Source organism: Carassius gibelio, chromosome A2, assembly GCF_023724105.1.
Source record: "Carassius gibelio isolate Cgi1373 ecotype wild population from Czech Republic chromosome A2, carGib1.2-hapl.c, whole genome shotgun sequence".
Lineage (NCBI taxonomy): Eukaryota > Metazoa > Chordata > Actinopteri > Cypriniformes > Cyprinidae > Carassius > Carassius gibelio.
Window position 1 is genome coordinate 10,431,834 of NC_068372.1, and position 17,167 is coordinate 10,449,000.

The following is a 17,167-nucleotide window of genomic DNA, read 5'->3' on the forward strand; positions in this document are numbered from 1 at the left end:
CTGAGGCAGGTTGCTTTTCACTGCAGCTTCAACTGCTAATCACTTAAAGCATCTGAATTTGGCTGATAACACTGCAGCTGTTGTGCCACTTTTTCTGAACCGGATCACGCACCACAGACCACATACCACCATCTGACACAGCATCTGTGGTTGATGGCACACATATTCCCTGGTGAAAATAGGTGCAAAACACAGAGGATTATTGTAAATTGAAAAAAGCACAGTGAAAATAGCACAGGGTTTTTTTTCTCTTTGACTTTTAAGCATAGCACACAGATTAAACTTGCATCTTGTTCCGTCTTCAAAGTCTATTATCTCATGGTTTGTGTAAATATGCTGTAGCCAAACTTTTTTCTCTTGTTACTGTGACAATTTCATGGATTCATATAAAACTGGGGCTTTTCTCTTTCTTTGTTTAGAGTGTGGTTGCTGAATAATAATCCTTTGGTTGACATCAGTGGAGCTGACACTGACCTCGGATATGAGCAAAGATTAATGCAGCCTTAGGCTGCTTAATTCTCCATCGTATTGCTTGGAGGACTTTCAAGGTAGAATTTGTTTATGGTTCTTACCAGAAGCTGTGATCTTTGCTTAATATGTGTGCAATAAACTAGAAGTTTGGAATTATATTTTTCTTCCAGCTTTGAAGAAATCACAAGTTTATCATGAAGGTTTTAAAGGGTTAGTTCACCCAAAAATTATGACATGAATAACTCAACCTCAATTCATTTACTCAAACAGTACACTGACTGAACTGCTGTGAAGAGAGAACTGAAGATAAACACCGAGCCGAGCCAGATAATGACTCGTTCATGAGTCAAGAACTGTTTCTGTCAGACACGTCCGATTCGAGAACCGAGGAGCTGATGATACTGCGCATGTGTGATTCAGCGTGAGGCAGACTGACACACAGAGCGTCTGAACCGAACTGATTCTTTTGGTGATTGATTCTGAACTGATTCTGTGCTAATTTCATGAGCCCAGGTAAACCAAGGCTTGAATCAAGGGCAATAATCGCAAATGACGCCATTACGTCGAGATCAAAAGAACCGGTGAACCATTTTCTTCAACCTGTTTATTGAATTGAACTGTCCGGAAGAACTACTGGTGATCTGAAAACCGATGCAACCGGTTCTTGACTCGTGAACGAGTCAGTCTATTGTTCGTCATAAAAAAGATCCGGTTACATCAAACTATTCTATTCGTTCGCGATATCCAGACTGCTTTGTTTTGAACTCTCTCTCACAACAGACATGGAAGAGAAGACAATGATGAATAAGGTCGTTGTTTTTGCTATTTTTGGACCAAAATTTATTTTCGAAAAAAATTCTAACTTCTATACTAAATTCTATTCTCTGATGTCACATGGACTACTTGATGATGTTTTGACCTTTCTGGACATGGACAGTATACCAAGCACACAATTTCAATGGAGGGACTGAGAGCTCTCGGACTAAATGTAAAATATTTTAAACTGTGTTCCAAAGATAAACAGAGGTCTCACGGGTTTCAAACAACATGAGGGTGAGTTATTAATGACATAATTTTGATTTTTGGTTGAACTAAAGCTCTGGAGGACAATTGACTATCATTCAGTTTGATGTCCTTATTTATTTTTTTTGGAAATCTTATGGAACAAAGCTACTTCTAATTTGGAAAATTACTGTTCCTGCAGCAGTTCCATTATGATCTCCAGTCTTCTTCCAAGTGCTCCATCTTTGGCACGAAATAGCGTCAGTAGCTCGGGAGTGTGACGGTGTAACGCACCATAAATTTCGGTTCCAGAAGTACAGTAGTTGTTCATTGAAATTCTGCATTGATCTGAAACACGACGGCGACAAAGATATCACATCAGTTCTTAGCCTCTTAAACCTCTCATATAAATTGTCTAATCAATACTTTTTGCCACTGTCAGAGTACTGAAGTCCTCCTCCACAATAATTGTATATCTAAACATTCTGGAATTGTAAAGTGTAAAGAGTTAGATTTAATTTTAAGGATTTTAATGACATTATTGAAACTTTGTGGGGAAAAAAACGTTTTTTACGTCAAAGTAAGAGTTTTTATTTTTACATCTTGAATGTTTTCAGAAACTTTTAGTGTACGGTTTAGCTGTAAAATGAGAGAGTTTGTGCCAACTTAAGATTACCACACTTAAATTAACAGATTTCTGCATGAAAAGAAATAAAATTGCGGCTCTTAATCGTAACACTGTTAATAGACAGATTTCATGTCGATTTAGCTAAGTTAACTTCACATTTGCAAGTTGCAACAAAACAGTGAAACAGAGAGAAGTTATGTTACCTGCCTCGGGAAGACGAGCTCCACACACACAAGAAGTAAAGCCAACGGAAGTGCGTCAAGTGCCGTCTGAAATATAAGAGGCTCTTCCAGCGATAACCCCAAATATTGCGCTTTATGGAACCTTAAAATTAAACGCAATGTACTTATTTATGCAATTTCATAAAAACATACTGAGGATATGATATTAACACGCAAAAGACCTAGGAACCATGATAGAGAAAAAGGTAACCCACATCCTTTAAAATAAAAGTTTGACTTCGATACATAAGAATTCTTCCAAAATGTATAATGCTGTGTTCATATTATAGCGCAACAACATCACACTAAAGCCTTCCAACAGAAGCCAACTTTGTGTTGCTGCTGAGTCTCTTTTTCTTTAACTCATTTTATACTGTAATATACCACTACATGCGTTCTTCTTACTATCCCAGTGATAACAAACAAAGTTTTCTTACTTAAGTCAACCAGTTAAATTTTGCAAGATGAGCAATGTGGAAGAAAATGAACATTCACTGTCTGTAGCCTACTCTCTTCAAATGTCTTGTAGGCCTGCTGCATTTAAAAAAAAAGCGCACTTTAACAGGAAGTGCTTTTCAATTAAAATTAGCCTGATTACATTAATTTGAATTCACTCAGTGTTCTCTCCATTTGGGATTAGATAAATATAATGCTTAAGTTTTATTTAACTACAATGGATATATTTTATTCCAACCATTTTTATTTTTTAATGTAATTAAATATTTGCCTCAAATTCACAAACACAATTATATTGAATACATTTTAACCAAAAACATTAATTCAAATATACATGACGACAGAATAATTTCTTACAGTCTTGGGGGTTGGCTTGAGTTGTAGAGTTGTGGGCTGGTTGCAGTTTTTAATTGAAAAAATTATGTTTTAATGGTTTCTCATTGTTTATGTTAAGTGGGGTGACCTGATGAAAAATAAATTTCCCTGTTTGCCTGAGGCTATGGATTACAAGTAATAATTTGTTAAATAATGTTCAGTTTCTTGCACAGACCTCAACTATCATAGGCAATTTATAGTAAGGTTAAATTAGTTTAAACACACAACTTATTGATAGCATTTTTATGAAATGTATTTTGTTTTTTTTAAATGGCTTCAGAGTTTAAAGAAAAATCTTCCTGATGTTTTTCTGTTGCTGGACCATATATTGTTGCATTAAATGTTCACTTCATTGATCACAAAACAGCACAGTAAGATTATCTCGAATTTCAATAGGGGACCAACACTGTAGTTGTTAAACTCAGCAAATACATTGGGATGTTTAAATGACATTCTGCAGTGTTAAACATTGCAAGTGAATTGTTTCTGCTCCAGCTCTCAGCATCTCAGTATTGGCTTAAGTGCTTAGATGTGGTGCTTAGATATATATATATATATATATATATATATATATATAATTTTATATAAACAGAACTAAACTGACACAACTCGATGATTTCACTGTTGTAGGGGAAAGACTCTAGAGCGGTTGCTATGGTGCTGATGGAGCTACCAAGTATGGCATCCTCAGATGGAAAACCCCTGCTCACCGTGACAACCAAGGTGGGCTGAGACTGAGCACATACACCCAACAACAGGGAGCACTAAGTGTGAGTGTGAAGCCTTTTCCTCCCATAGAAAACCGTTATAAGAAAACGCTTAATGTGGCTTAATGTACTAAGACAGTGATAAAAAAAAAAAAAAAAAAAACTCATTAAACATTATACTAATGAAGAATACTACAGTATGTGCAAAAAATCAGATGAGCCCTGAATATGAATGCAACTTGTTTAATAACACGTTAAGCCTTATGATGTTTTTCTATAGGAGGAAAATTAAACATTAAACATGTTATTAAACATGTTGAGATCATATTCAGGGATCATCTGATTTTTTGTAGATAGTATACTTTATTAGTATGATGTTTAGTGAGTTTGGTCTGTTAATATCACTGTTATAGTAAATTAAACCATGTTAAGCATTTTAGAATGTCCCATAATTTTCACGCATCAGGAAGCCGCTATCAATATGCGAAGAATAATCTCTTTTGGATGGGTGATCACTGTTCACTTTCAATTTTGCGATTACGTGCACATTGCATAAAGGAAGATCAGATATTTGTCATTTACCTCAGCAGCAAATCCTCAAGCATGGTCTGTGAGCCATTCTTCCTCTCAACCCGTGATCAGTGAAATCTGACTCCTGCAGGTTGTGTTGGATGCAGGGTTTTTAAGTCCGCATTTATCAAATTGGGCTACATTGAAACTGTTGCCATGACTTGAATTCCCCCATGGGTTAAAGGTTTGAAATTACATTCAACTGAAAAGCTTGTATATTCAAACATTTTGCATTCTATAAAACTGTGAGATAAATTAAGTTTTGTGAAGATGGGCCTCTGGTAGGAAGCTTTTTAGATGTGTTTATGATCAATATGCTTAACAGTGACAGTAAAATATGTATATTAGGTATTGAATAGGGCTGGGTATCGATTCAGATGTTCCAGATTGATTCGATTTCGATTCACAAGCTCTCAAATCGATTCAATTTTGATTTTGTATTAGAGCTGTAATCGGGCCTTAAAAGTTAAGGGGGGGGGTAGTACTGCATCCTTCATACCTCAAAAAAGTCTATAGTTTTATTATATTCATAAGAGAAAGATAGTCTGTACCGATTTTTCCCGGAAAAACACGACCGGCTGGAGGCGTGACGTGTGGGCGGAGCTAAAGAATCACGAGCGCCAGTAGGCTTTTGCGTTGAGAGCCCTTGGAAGCTGTGACATTACGTGAGGACAAAACCAACCAAAACAAACCATGGCTAACAGTCAGATTCAGCGTTTATTTATGATCCAGAATCAGATCCAGAGGCTGAAATTTAACAAGAGCAGCATCAGCAACAACGTCTCTGTGTGGTATGTACTGAAACTGTATATATTTGCTTAGCAGTTTTGGAAAATGACTAAGTTCCACTTTGTCGTCTTTTTTTTTTTTTTAAGCTGTACATGTGGAAAGTGCAGTTTGTTGACAACATCGCATGTTGTTTACTTGATGTGCTTACGCGCCGATAGCTAAGTTAACAACACAGAGATATTTTAAGCAGTTTTACTCACCGCATGCGGTTCCAACACACGATCGTGACCCTTTTTCGTTGGGACTGCATTATCCTTAAGAAATAAATGATGTGCAAATCCGGCGTCAAACTGGGCCTGCTTTGTAAAACAAGCATCTTCGAAATGCAGGGGAACAAACAAAAACACTTGCACAACTCTGTTGATGCTCTGTAAAAATAAACTCCATCCACTGGTCCCTTAATGCTGTTTCTCTTTTGGTAATCTGTGCAGGGTTGTCTTGCCCTGGCAACCAAAACACACTCCTTTTGTGACATTTCGCGATGCTCTCGCTCTGATAAGTGAATGTCTGTTGTGCTCTCAGTGCTCTGCTATACCGGAGCGCGCGCTCTTCCGGCAGACGTGCCCTTAGGACCCATATAAGGAAATTCCGCTCCATCTAACGTCACACAGAGCTATACTCGAAAAAAACTTCCCGAAACTTGTGACAAACTGGAAGGAGTATTTTTGGAACAGAAATACTCCTTCAAACGTACAACTTAATTTTTAAAACTTTGTCCATGTTTAGCATGGGAATCCAACTCTTTAACAGTGTAAAAAACTCAGTATGCATGAAATAGCATTTCACCCCCCCTTTAAGCCCGACATGTCCCGAGCCCGACACGTACATTTTGATTGACAGCTTTTTAAAAGCCTGAACCCATTTACAACCCGATATTATTCAAATGTACGCAGCACACAGCTCTTTTGCCTTTTGTCAGGAATGAGTCATTTATGGTTTAACATAATTTATACATGACTAACGTAATAGGCCACTTGGAAGTTTGAACAAAGAAATAAAATAAGTCCTCTGAAACATCGTAACATCTCAGCACTCTATAAATAGCCCTAGGTATAGGCTCATTTAGTATATAAATAGGCCAACGCACCAATAAAAACAATTCTTTCTTAAAAAATTTAATTAAGATAAATTCTAAATTAAGATGGGTATTTGCCAATAACGAAATTAATTAAGATAAAGGCTCTGCCGGATTTGCTTCGCCATAGCAGCTGACATAATAAAATAATAATGCCAACATTAGCTTATATAGCCTGCTCTGTCTACATTATGCTTTTAAGACTCAAATAATATTTAGTTATTATTTGAAAAACATTTACTCACCAAGATTAGGTAAGGCCTAAGTGTTTTTGTGCAGGAAAATGATTGAATCCACTGTAGATGGCTTCAGCACGCTCCTGCGCTCACTGATGGTGCGTCATTATTCACTCATTATTCTCATTATAAACAAGTTCAAAACTTTTCCAAACTTCAGACTTTGCTTTAGTTGCTGGTGCTACCAAAACATAATCGTTAGAAGCAAGCCTCCGTTTCAACTAGTCAGCATACATTTTCGCATCTTTCTTGCGCTGATCGAAACACATTACATGACCGCTCATTTACCTCACAAGCCCGAGCCTGGCCCGATTGGTTCGATTGGCAATGGGCTTCTTCACACTGCCTGAACATGTGCAATTGTGCTTTTGAAGACAACTGACCATGCGCACCTGTCCGCGCGGTTGTCTGCTCAGAGCCTCGGTACACACTCTCCGATGGCGATGTTTACATCAAGCCTGCATAGCGGTCCATAACGGACTCGCGGACGCTGAAAGTATAAGAGGCTTTAAGATGCAGTCTGTAAGACGCGAACGGGAGCATGACCTGACGCACAAATGTGCGTTCACAAATGTAGCCTGTGTTGATCCAAATATGGAAAGAACTTTCGATTTTAATAATATGAGGTTCTCTCCAGAGATGTTTTGCCACATTTCTTCAATTAAGGATGATTGCTGCGTAGTAGATGGTGTTTTCATTTGCTTTAACTTCAAGCGAGTTGCAAAAGTTTTGTGTGTGTGTGTTCAGCATATGGTGAGCCGCATTTGAATTCGTGACAGGCCGCGGGTTGAGAACCACTGCTTTAAACAGAATGAATGAATGACAGGTTCGTTGGTAACATCGCACAAGGCACATAAGAGGGTGACATCTAGTGGAGAAGATTTGTAATTAGATTAACGCTAATCTTACGTTCAATGTCTGCGGAAATAAATATGAAAAAAAAATTGATTCATGGCCTTTGAGAATCGATTTTGAATCGACCACATTTTAAAAAACGATTAATCGAAAAATCAATTTTTTTTACCCAGCCCTAGTATTGAAATTACATATTTTGAGTTTTGATATTTGAGATTGCGCTACTTTGGGCGCCTTAGCCTTTACTTTGAACACCAACCAACCACACTGTCCTCTTTTTGGAAAACTAAATTATGGTAACCCTAGTTAAACTGGATTGTGGGTGATTTGTCAATAAATCTCTGCAACTATTTTGTGAATTCACCTTAGAGTGTAAAAAAGGAGTATGGTACTTGTAGGATTTCATGATGGACCTTGTATTCTTTACACATTACCAAGAGGCCTTTACCAAGGCTGATAAATGGGTTCCCTTATGTGTCCCATATTTATCATTTATTGCTTCTGTTATGAAGTGAGGGGCACTCTCAGTGCTTACTTGTGTCAGGGCCAGTTGTTTTTTAAATTATTGAAAGCCATAAAAATTTCAGTTATTGACAAGCCACAAAAAATGCCATTGTATTATGTATGGCAAAAATCCAAAGATTTGCATCACAATTTTTTCTAAGGCACTAGGCTAAACTGTTAGCTTGTGAACCAAAACTAAAGGTGCATTCACATTTTATTGTGTGATGTGACGTGACATACAGCCAAGTATGGTGACCCATACTCAGAATTCATGCTCTGCATTTAACTTATCCAAAGTGCACACTCACGGCAGTGAACACACGGATCAGTGGGCAGCCGGGGACCAGTTGGGGGTTCGGTACCTTGCTCAAGGGCACCTCAGTCATGGTATTGCCAGCCGGAGACTCAAACCTTAGACGACAACCTTAGAGTTAGGAGTCAAACTCTCTAACCACTAGGCCACGACTTCCCCAGAAAGTAGCCTATGCACTGCCCGGGAATCGAACCTGGGTCGCAAGAATGGGAATCTAGCATGGTACCACTACACCAGCGGTGCAACGGAGTAATATTAAAGGGTTAGTTCACCCAAATAGCAAAATTATGTCATTAATAACTTACCCTCATGTTGTTCCAAACCCGTAAGACCTCTTTGGAACACAGTTTAAGATATTTTAGATTTAGTCTGAGAGCTCTCAGTCCCCATTGAAGCTGTGTTAACGGTATACTGTCCATGTCCAGAAAGGTAAGAAAAACATTATCAAAGTATTCCATGTAACATCAGAGGGTCAGTTAGAATTTTTTGAAGCATCGAAAATACATTTTGGTCCAAAAATAGCAAAAACTACCACTTCATTCAGCATTGTCTTCTCTTCCGTGTCTGTTGTGAGAGAGAGTTCAAAACAAAGCCGTTTGTGATATCTGGTTCGCGAACGAATCATTCGATGTAACCGGATCTTTTTGAACCAGTTCACCAAATCGAACTGAATCATTTTAAATGGTTTGCGTCTCCAATATGCAACAAATCAACAAATTACTTAAAGCTGTTAACTTTTTTTATGTGGCTGACACTCCCTCTGAGTTCAAACAAACCAATATCCCGGAGTAATTCATGTACTCAAACAGTACACTGACTGAACTTCTGTGAAGAGAGAACTGAAGATGAACACCGAGCCGAGCCAGATAACGAACAATAGACTGACTCGTTCACGGGTCAAGAACCGGTTGCATCGGTTTTCGGATCTTTCGATTCAATAAACCGGTTGAAGAAAACAGTTTACCGGTTCTTTTGTGCTCGACGTAATGGCTTCATTGGCGATGATTACCCTTAATTCAAGCCTTCGGTTTACCCGGCTCATAACACTATCACAGAATCAGTTTAGAATCAATCACCAAAAGAATCAGTTCGGTTCAGATGCTCTGTGTCAGTCTGCTACACGCTGAATCACACATGCACAGTATCATCAGCTCCTCGGTTCTCGAATTGGATGCGTCAGACAGAAACAGTTCTTGACTTGAGAACGAGTCATTCTGTTGTTCGTTATCTGGCTCAGCTCGGTGTTCATCTTCAGTTCTTTCTTCACAGCAGTTCAGTCAGCACTGCTATATGAACAAAAGTGCAATTTTGGTTTGCAACACTTTAAACAAATAAGGTGCTTTTTTACAGCCGTATTCCTTTTACATAGTAGCAGTAAAATATTTCTTGTACATCTTAACTTATAACATTAATGTTATTAAATTAAATATAAAACAAGCTATTTGTAACTGACAGGACATTAACGTTTTTATAGAAAATATTTTATAGTTTGTTATAAAAAACAAGTTATGCTCAGAGTCCAGAGCCTCGATCATAACAGGCACTTCCTTTTAGAGACCTGCACGATCATGGGACCCATCACAGCAGATTGTGGTGCAGGACAACATTTGATGTGCAGGTAGAGACTCGTGTGTGCATGATGCGGGATATTAATTAGGGTGTGTCCACACTAGGCAATCTCAACCCCCAAAGCCTGGTTCGTTAGACTAGTGTGATCGCTCCATTTTTTTAACAGTCCCTGGCTCATTTGGAAGAGGTGGACCGGAGCGTGGTTCAGTTATATATAGGTCAGTGAGTGTGAGCCTAACCACACCAGAGTGCAAAGCTTTCTGATTTTGCTGCATGATTGCGTGAATATTTCTGAGTGGCAAAAGCAATAGATGTGTACAGTAATATATGGTGTTAACGTACCATACGACTCAAAATAATAAACCACAATAATTTGATCGGGAGCATCCCCTCCTGTGACCCATGATTTGTCTATATAGCAATGGACTTTCATAATAATAAAAAAACATAATAATGCATTAACTTGCCCAACCCTAATTTATTTACAGAGGTATATGATGTCACACTTGTCCATGTGTGAAGACGTTGTGCAGTGCAAATCCATGAATGAATGTTCCAAAGTGAAGTAAACTTCAACAGATTTCCCCTGCTCAGGGCGTAGGGAGCAATGAACACTGTATAGGGATCATGTCAATCGGAACACAGTTCATGCTCAGAGCTCACTTCTAACAAGCTGATTTTCTGAATCAGGCTTGTTAACAAAGAGAGACATGCAAAATATGCAGAGCTGGTGGGGGGGGGGGGGGGGGCACAAGGACTGGAATTAAGAACCACTGGTATTGTCATTATAATCCATAATTATGTCCACACTGGATGCAACAAATGTCTTGTTTTTAATGGGTTTTAATGCTTTTGGTCGGTTCTCCGGGACACACAGGGGCATAACATTTCCCTCACATGCTTGAGGTATTTGGCCAATCACAACGCACTGGATAGCTAACCAATCAGAGCACACCTTGCTTTTCAGACCAGTTAGCTTTGTAAAAATGTATGTGTTTCAGAAAAGTGAAGAAAAATGTACAGTATGTGGAAAATTTGTTTTTTGAAACTTAAACCACATAAACCCATTTCATTACACGAAATACACAAAATAATGTTCCTTTTAGCAACATCATATGACCCCTTTAACATATGTTTAATAAATAAAAAACACTGTATTTTTATAAAAATGGACCTCCAAACTTATGTAGGTATAAGGAAGTCACTGGCAACCATCTGTCAGCTTTTTGGTGGCCTGCCATTTTTGAGGATGTCCGCATATTACTCTCTCCATCCTGTGGCAATACTGTGATCCTTACCGTGGTAAACCACTTTTCTAAACTTCCCTCCAAATGCCTTGTAAAAGCCCTTTGCTTTGAGACAGCCCGGGTAGTCATTGACCACCTCTTTCAGATTCATGTTCTTCCAGAGGCCCCAGTTATCCTCCTATTCTTGGAGGCAGTTCTGTCGACAGCTGGGTGCCTCCAGCAGTCTGTCTTCAGGATTCCATCCACAGACCAATGTCCAAACCAAGCACACTAATCAGGATTTCAAGCAGATGCGCCAATGCCTGGCTATTCGTAACCCCTCATTTTTGAATCGGCAGTGTCCTCGAATGGTTGTCTTGGTTATCAGGCCCCTTTTTTTCTCTCCCATGCTGCCATTCTCTCAGTCCAGGCATGTATCCAGCACGGTCATTGTACCTGGAGGAGGGCCTGGGAGGTGTTGGTCCAGTCTGGGAGATGTACCAAAAGGACTTTCGGACTGCTGTTTCGAAATATGTTTGTGGGCAAAGGTTATGGCTCTCTACATGAGATTTGCCGCTTAGCGTTCCATCACGTAAGCTGGTACCTAGATTTATTCAACCATACCCTGTTGTCAAAGTCATCAATCCGGTAGCGGTGCAGCTTCTTCTGCCTAATTCTCTCCTTTGTGTTCAGCCTGTTTCATGTTTCTCATATTAGCCCTCTAGGCGCCACGGTCGAGTTTACTCGACAAGATGCGGCACTGAATAAAACGGACGATTTTGTCAAATAGGGTGTAAAATTTCATTTGACATCCCCTCCACTAGATGGCAGATGTCATACTTCATCTCTGACTCAAAAAAACGTCCTGCTTCTATACAAAATCTTCGAGCTAGAGCACATTGAATCAGTGCAAACAAAAGCGGAGCTAGTGTGAGAGTGAGCCATTTTATCAGAGCAATATTGTCAACGTCAGCGAGTATTTGCATTAGATGATGATGATGATTATTATTATTATTATTATCTAATGGCATCAATAATGCTTACCCGCAATAAAGTGTTGGGACTTCTATTCGCGGACCCTGATTCTAAAGGGGAATATCTGAATTCTGATTCTGAATATCTGCCTTCAGAAGATGATGGTGATTCTGAAAGTGAAAGTGTAGCCCTACACCAAGCACAAATGGTGAATCCTTTGCCCAATGTAGATGGTCCTTTGCCCAATGTCAGTAGTGGAAATAATGTTTCCCGGGGTCGGAGTGTTCATTGCAAAGTTTAGGGGAACGAGGCGGGAGATTTTTACTGCGCTAGACATGTAGCTTTGTCTTCGGACCATGTGCCTCTCCTCAATCGCGGCGACAATATTGTGGTGGAGACTTTGTCTAATGCCACTGGGTATGTTAGAAGAGGTTGAAGTATTCACAGGACAGTTAGGGGGCAACGTGGAGGCAGGGTGGGGAGTCGCAATGTCGACGACAGTAGTCCAGAGGTGTGCACACTCCGCGCGTGTGAGGCAGATCTGGCCACACTGCTCGTAGCAGGAGCAGAGGCTGTGTGACACGGGGCAGAGGGGCTTTTATGCATAGTCTATCACAAGCTGATGGTAATGCCAGTTTTGAGTACTTGGCCAATGAGGATGAGTACCAAAGTTGGATCACACCCTTTGATCAACCAATTGATCTTAAAGAGAACTCTCCAAAACCAATTCGCCCCTAGATTTTCTATCACGCTTTCTCTCTGATAATTTCTGAAATTTACTTGTAAATGAGACAAATTGATATGCCCATCAGTTTTTAGCCTCCCATCAACTCCATCCACACTCCAGATTTCATCAATGGTCTGACGCAACTGTAAGCCTTCTTTTCTCTCCATTTGAGTATGGGTCTGGTAGAGAAGTTAGAGTTGGAGGATTATTGGGCCGAATATTGGCCAACAGCAACACCTGGATTTGGCCAGGTGATGTCCAGGAATAGATTTGAGATGATTTTGTCTTTCCTTCAATTCACCAATAATGAGGAGTGTGTTGACAGGGGTCAGCCAGCTATTCAAAATCCGCCCAATCATCAATTTGGTCATCCCCCGGTTTTCAGCAATGTATAGCCCCAATGATTGCAAATAAAAACAGACACTATTTCAACTGAACAGAGATGACATAACTGAATTCAATGATGAACTGCCTTTAACTATCATTTTGCATTATTGAGACACTGTTTTCCAAATGAATGTTGTTCAGTGCTTTGACGCAATGTATTTTGTTTAAAGCACTATATAAATAAAGGTGATTGATTGATTGATATAGCCCATCTAAGCAGCTGTCATTGGATGAAATGACCATTGCGTTCAAAGGAAAATCAACCCTAAAAATGTACAACCCAAACAAACCAGACAAATATGGCTACAAAGTATTTGTTCTGTGTGAAGCAAAGTCAGGCTATGTGCTACAGTGGTCCATGTACACTGGACAAAGTAGGCCTAATTCAAGTGATTTCGGTGCTACACACCTTATTGTCCGTGAGGTGATGGCCCAGTACACAGGGAAAGGGCGTGAGGTGTACATGGACAGCTATTACATTTCGACAGCCATAGCAGATGAGCTGGCAATCAATGATTCGGGTTTGTGTGGGACTGTCAGCAGTAAGAGGAAGGGGATGCCAAAGTGCCTCAGCCATGAACAGTTAGCTTGTGCATGGCATGACACAAAGCGCCTCACAATGCTCTCTACACTACATTCCAACACATAAGTCAGAAAGCGTATCAGGACCAAACACACTGATAGTGGCTATAGGGAAATAAATAGGCCTGTTTGTGTTGATGACTAAAATTCGTTCATGGGGGGTGTCGACACAGCAGACCAGAGAATGAAGACCTACCTCTTTCCCCATAGGTCAAGGAAATGGTACAACAGAATTTTCAATGCCATTCTCAGTGTAAGCATGGTGAATGCCCAAATATTTTACTGCTGCTGCACTGCTGCTCCTCACAAGCCCCTGAAAGTCTTCGTGCAGGATGTCATCACTGCTTTACTGGAAGAATTCTCCAGGAAAGAGAGCAACAAAGGCCGAAAGCCGTCCTCACTGGGAGACTTGCCTCAAAGACTCACTGAGCGCCACTTTATCTGCCAGGCTGATGGTTACCCAGATTTTGTAGTTTGTTCTGATCGGACCTGCTCTAAAGGCCGCCGTCAGACAAAATACATGTGCAGACAGTGTGGGGTGAATCTTTGTGTTGTGCCTTGCGATGAAAGGTACCACACCATGAAACACTACAAGAAATGTCACCTGGATGGATAGGGAGTCATTATCTCTACAGCAAAAGGCCTGCTACATAATTTCTTTTTTTTTGTTTTGTCTGCCATTTATTAGTAATGATTTACACTGTTGATTTACTATCTATTTCCCTGACCATTTAGTTGTGTACAATATGTGTTCTTTTTTGTGTGTTCATGTCCTTGAGATTTGTCAGCTAAAAAAAACAACAACCAAAAAAGCCAACAAAAACCACAAGAAAAATAAAATAAAAATAACATTGTCTCTCGTCTTGTCTCGTCTGTCTCTCGTCTTGTATCATCGTCTCACTCATGATCTGTGTGATCCTTGCCGTGGCGAGTGAGCTTTTGAACTAAACAGGTCTTGTCTACTTGTGTTTGTGTGTCATATGAATAATATATATGTGCCCCATACATGGAATCAGAGTGCTTACTGTATGTAGTAAATGGAAAATCTCTAAAGCAAAAGGCCTACCGCTACATGCATTCGGTTTGTTTCTACCATTTATTAGTAATGATTTACACAGTTTGTTTACTACTTACTATTTACCTGAGCATTCAGTATTGTGCAATATAGCATACAGAAGGTGAGGGACATTTTGGGGTGAAAGAAGGGCTGCATTTTATAATTTAAATGTAAATTTTCATGAAAATCCAATAATCCAAGATGGCCACCACAATATGACGTCATAATATGCAAATTAGATGGAAAAATGTAATCCCTACATTAACTTTGGGTCATCCTTAATATTTCTACAATTTACAGAAAGTCTCTATCTTTTATCACTTTTAAGATATAGCCTTTTGAAATTAAGATGTCAAAATCTACCTTTTTAGGAAAAAATGCGTTCTCCCGATTCTCCTCATGTCTCAATTCCTGTCCCCCCTCCACTGCTGATGGTTGAGGGCACTCCTGCCTTCATCGTCAGATAAATTATTGAGTCCAGACTCCATGGATGGGTTTTTTTTATCTAGTGGACTGGGAGGGATATAGTCCGGAGGAGAAATCATGGGTCCTGGCTCGGGACATACTGGACCACTTGCTGATTGAGGAATTTAATTGCTGCCAGTCTCATTCCACCATGTGGTGTCCCTGGGGGGAGAGGTACTGTCAGGTCACAGGTTTGATCTGTCTCTTCTCCTGCACATGTTTTTGTTGCCCTTAGCGGATAGCCTTCTGCATTCGGCATGGCCATGCACATGCTCAAAGCTGTTTCTGATTTTCTCATTTTGTTTCTCATCTTCTTTTCGTTTTCACTTAGTTTTTTTCTGTTGTACCAGTTAGCCTGTGGCTAAACAACAATGGGAGGAAAGAGGGCATGACATAAACTAGAAACAAGAATTTTAAAATAAAATATCGATATATAAATATGAAAAAATTTAAATTGGAAACAATAGAAAAGTCTACATAAATGTTACAAATAAGATCAACATTTTTGGAAATCGATGCATGCAGACCTGCCAACATGTACGCATTTTTCGTACTCTGCACGCATTTTGTCCCATAAATACGCTTGTACGATTCGCTGCTCTCTAGGTACGCATTTTGTTGCGTCTCGCATTTCGCCGATTTCAGTTTCTATGCAATCTATGACGCTGATTACTGATGGCATGTAAACGGTTATTTTTTAAATGTCGGGAATTTCCCCAACTTATTAAAAAGCTACGTTCATTACAGTAGTGAGCATCATGAACATGATAAACATCAGACGGACATGACCTTAACACATATAACAAAGTGTTCGTTCTGAAATCTGAATTTATTCAGAGAAATAACTGACTATATACAGTACGGATTTAAGAAATAAATACAAAGCTTTATTTCCCAGATAGTCAGATAGTCCCAGATTTTTTTTTCATTATAGAGAAATATTAACAACATAATTGTATAATTCATTGTAATATATTAAAATCCATTTCTGATACTAATACGTTTGTTTAATAATTCCTGAATAACTTTGTTAATAAAGAAATAAGCCATTTTTTTGTTTGATCAGTTACCTGTGTCGTCAGTGCGCAGCAGCCAGACACACCCACCTACACGATTTAAATATATCGCTTATCCTGTCCCAAAGACCGTAAACACTGCAGATTACATCTGAAGTAAATATTACTTTATTACACATAACATAAAACCGAGTCCCGTTTGACTGATCAGCTTCAAATCGAGTTATTTTAGGACAGCAGTTTGAATGTAACTCAATGGTGCTCTCTGCTGGTAGGGATTAGTAAGATGGCGGATCGAACACTTCCGGTGGCTTCACTGCCTGTTGGCAGTTTAGAACGCGATGAGCGATCCAGTTATATATATATATAGATCAGTGGTTATGAGTCATTTTCTCCTGATAACCCCGAAAAGAACTTAAATTACGCTTTCAGTTTTGATCGTAGAGATAAGAGAAAAATCGAATCTGTAAAGGGTCTACTTTGTATTTGTATACATGCATAATAACAACAAAACTTTGTGAACATAAAATAAAGATAACAAACAAGGTGTGCTGTCTGCAGCCTTTGTCTGCTGTGATATTCATTTACAAACACGTCATTAAAATGAACTGTAACTCAGTGAATACTCAATGAAGAGACATGAGAGATATATCTATAGAAAGATTGACATGTCTACTTTAAAACTAAACAAGTGCCGCCGAAAACAAATATTCTGTGATAAAGTAATCCATATGAAAACAACGCGATGTCTTGTCCGTTTTTCACATTTCCCTTCATTATCTTCTAATTCGAACACGCCCCGCGCTGAACGTTCTATTCAAATTCTAATGTTAAATTATTTTACTGTTTGCTTCGGAATTACTGGAATAAGATATAAGTCGCGCCAAAATGTGATGTGGTTGAGCATTTGAGATTTGGATTTCCTCAGAAAAAAAGAATGAAGCACTTTATTCAGCAGAGA

At 39.2% G+C, this 17,167-nt stretch overlaps 1 protein-coding gene across 3 annotated transcripts in view; it reads left to right on the plus strand.

The window, feature by feature from the left end:
- The window catches only part of LOC128022630 (PEX5-related protein-like), a 56,936-nt gene that overhangs the window by 6,587 nt on the left and 33,182 nt on the right, over positions 1-17,167 (plus strand). Inside the window, exons 1-2 of one of the 3 annotated variants that reach the window (XM_052610377.1) lie at positions 418-548; positions 3,784-3,876. The exons of 1 other annotated variant lie outside the window; for it this stretch is intronic. In XM_052610377.1, coding sequence (XP_052466337.1) covers positions 3,808-3,876 — 69 coding nt within the window. In that variant the 5' untranslated portion in view covers positions 418-548; positions 3,784-3,807. Of the gene's footprint in view, positions 1-417; positions 549-3,783; positions 3,877-17,167 lie in introns of those variants that run through there. One more of the 3 variants, XM_052610368.1, reaches the window with a different exon arrangement.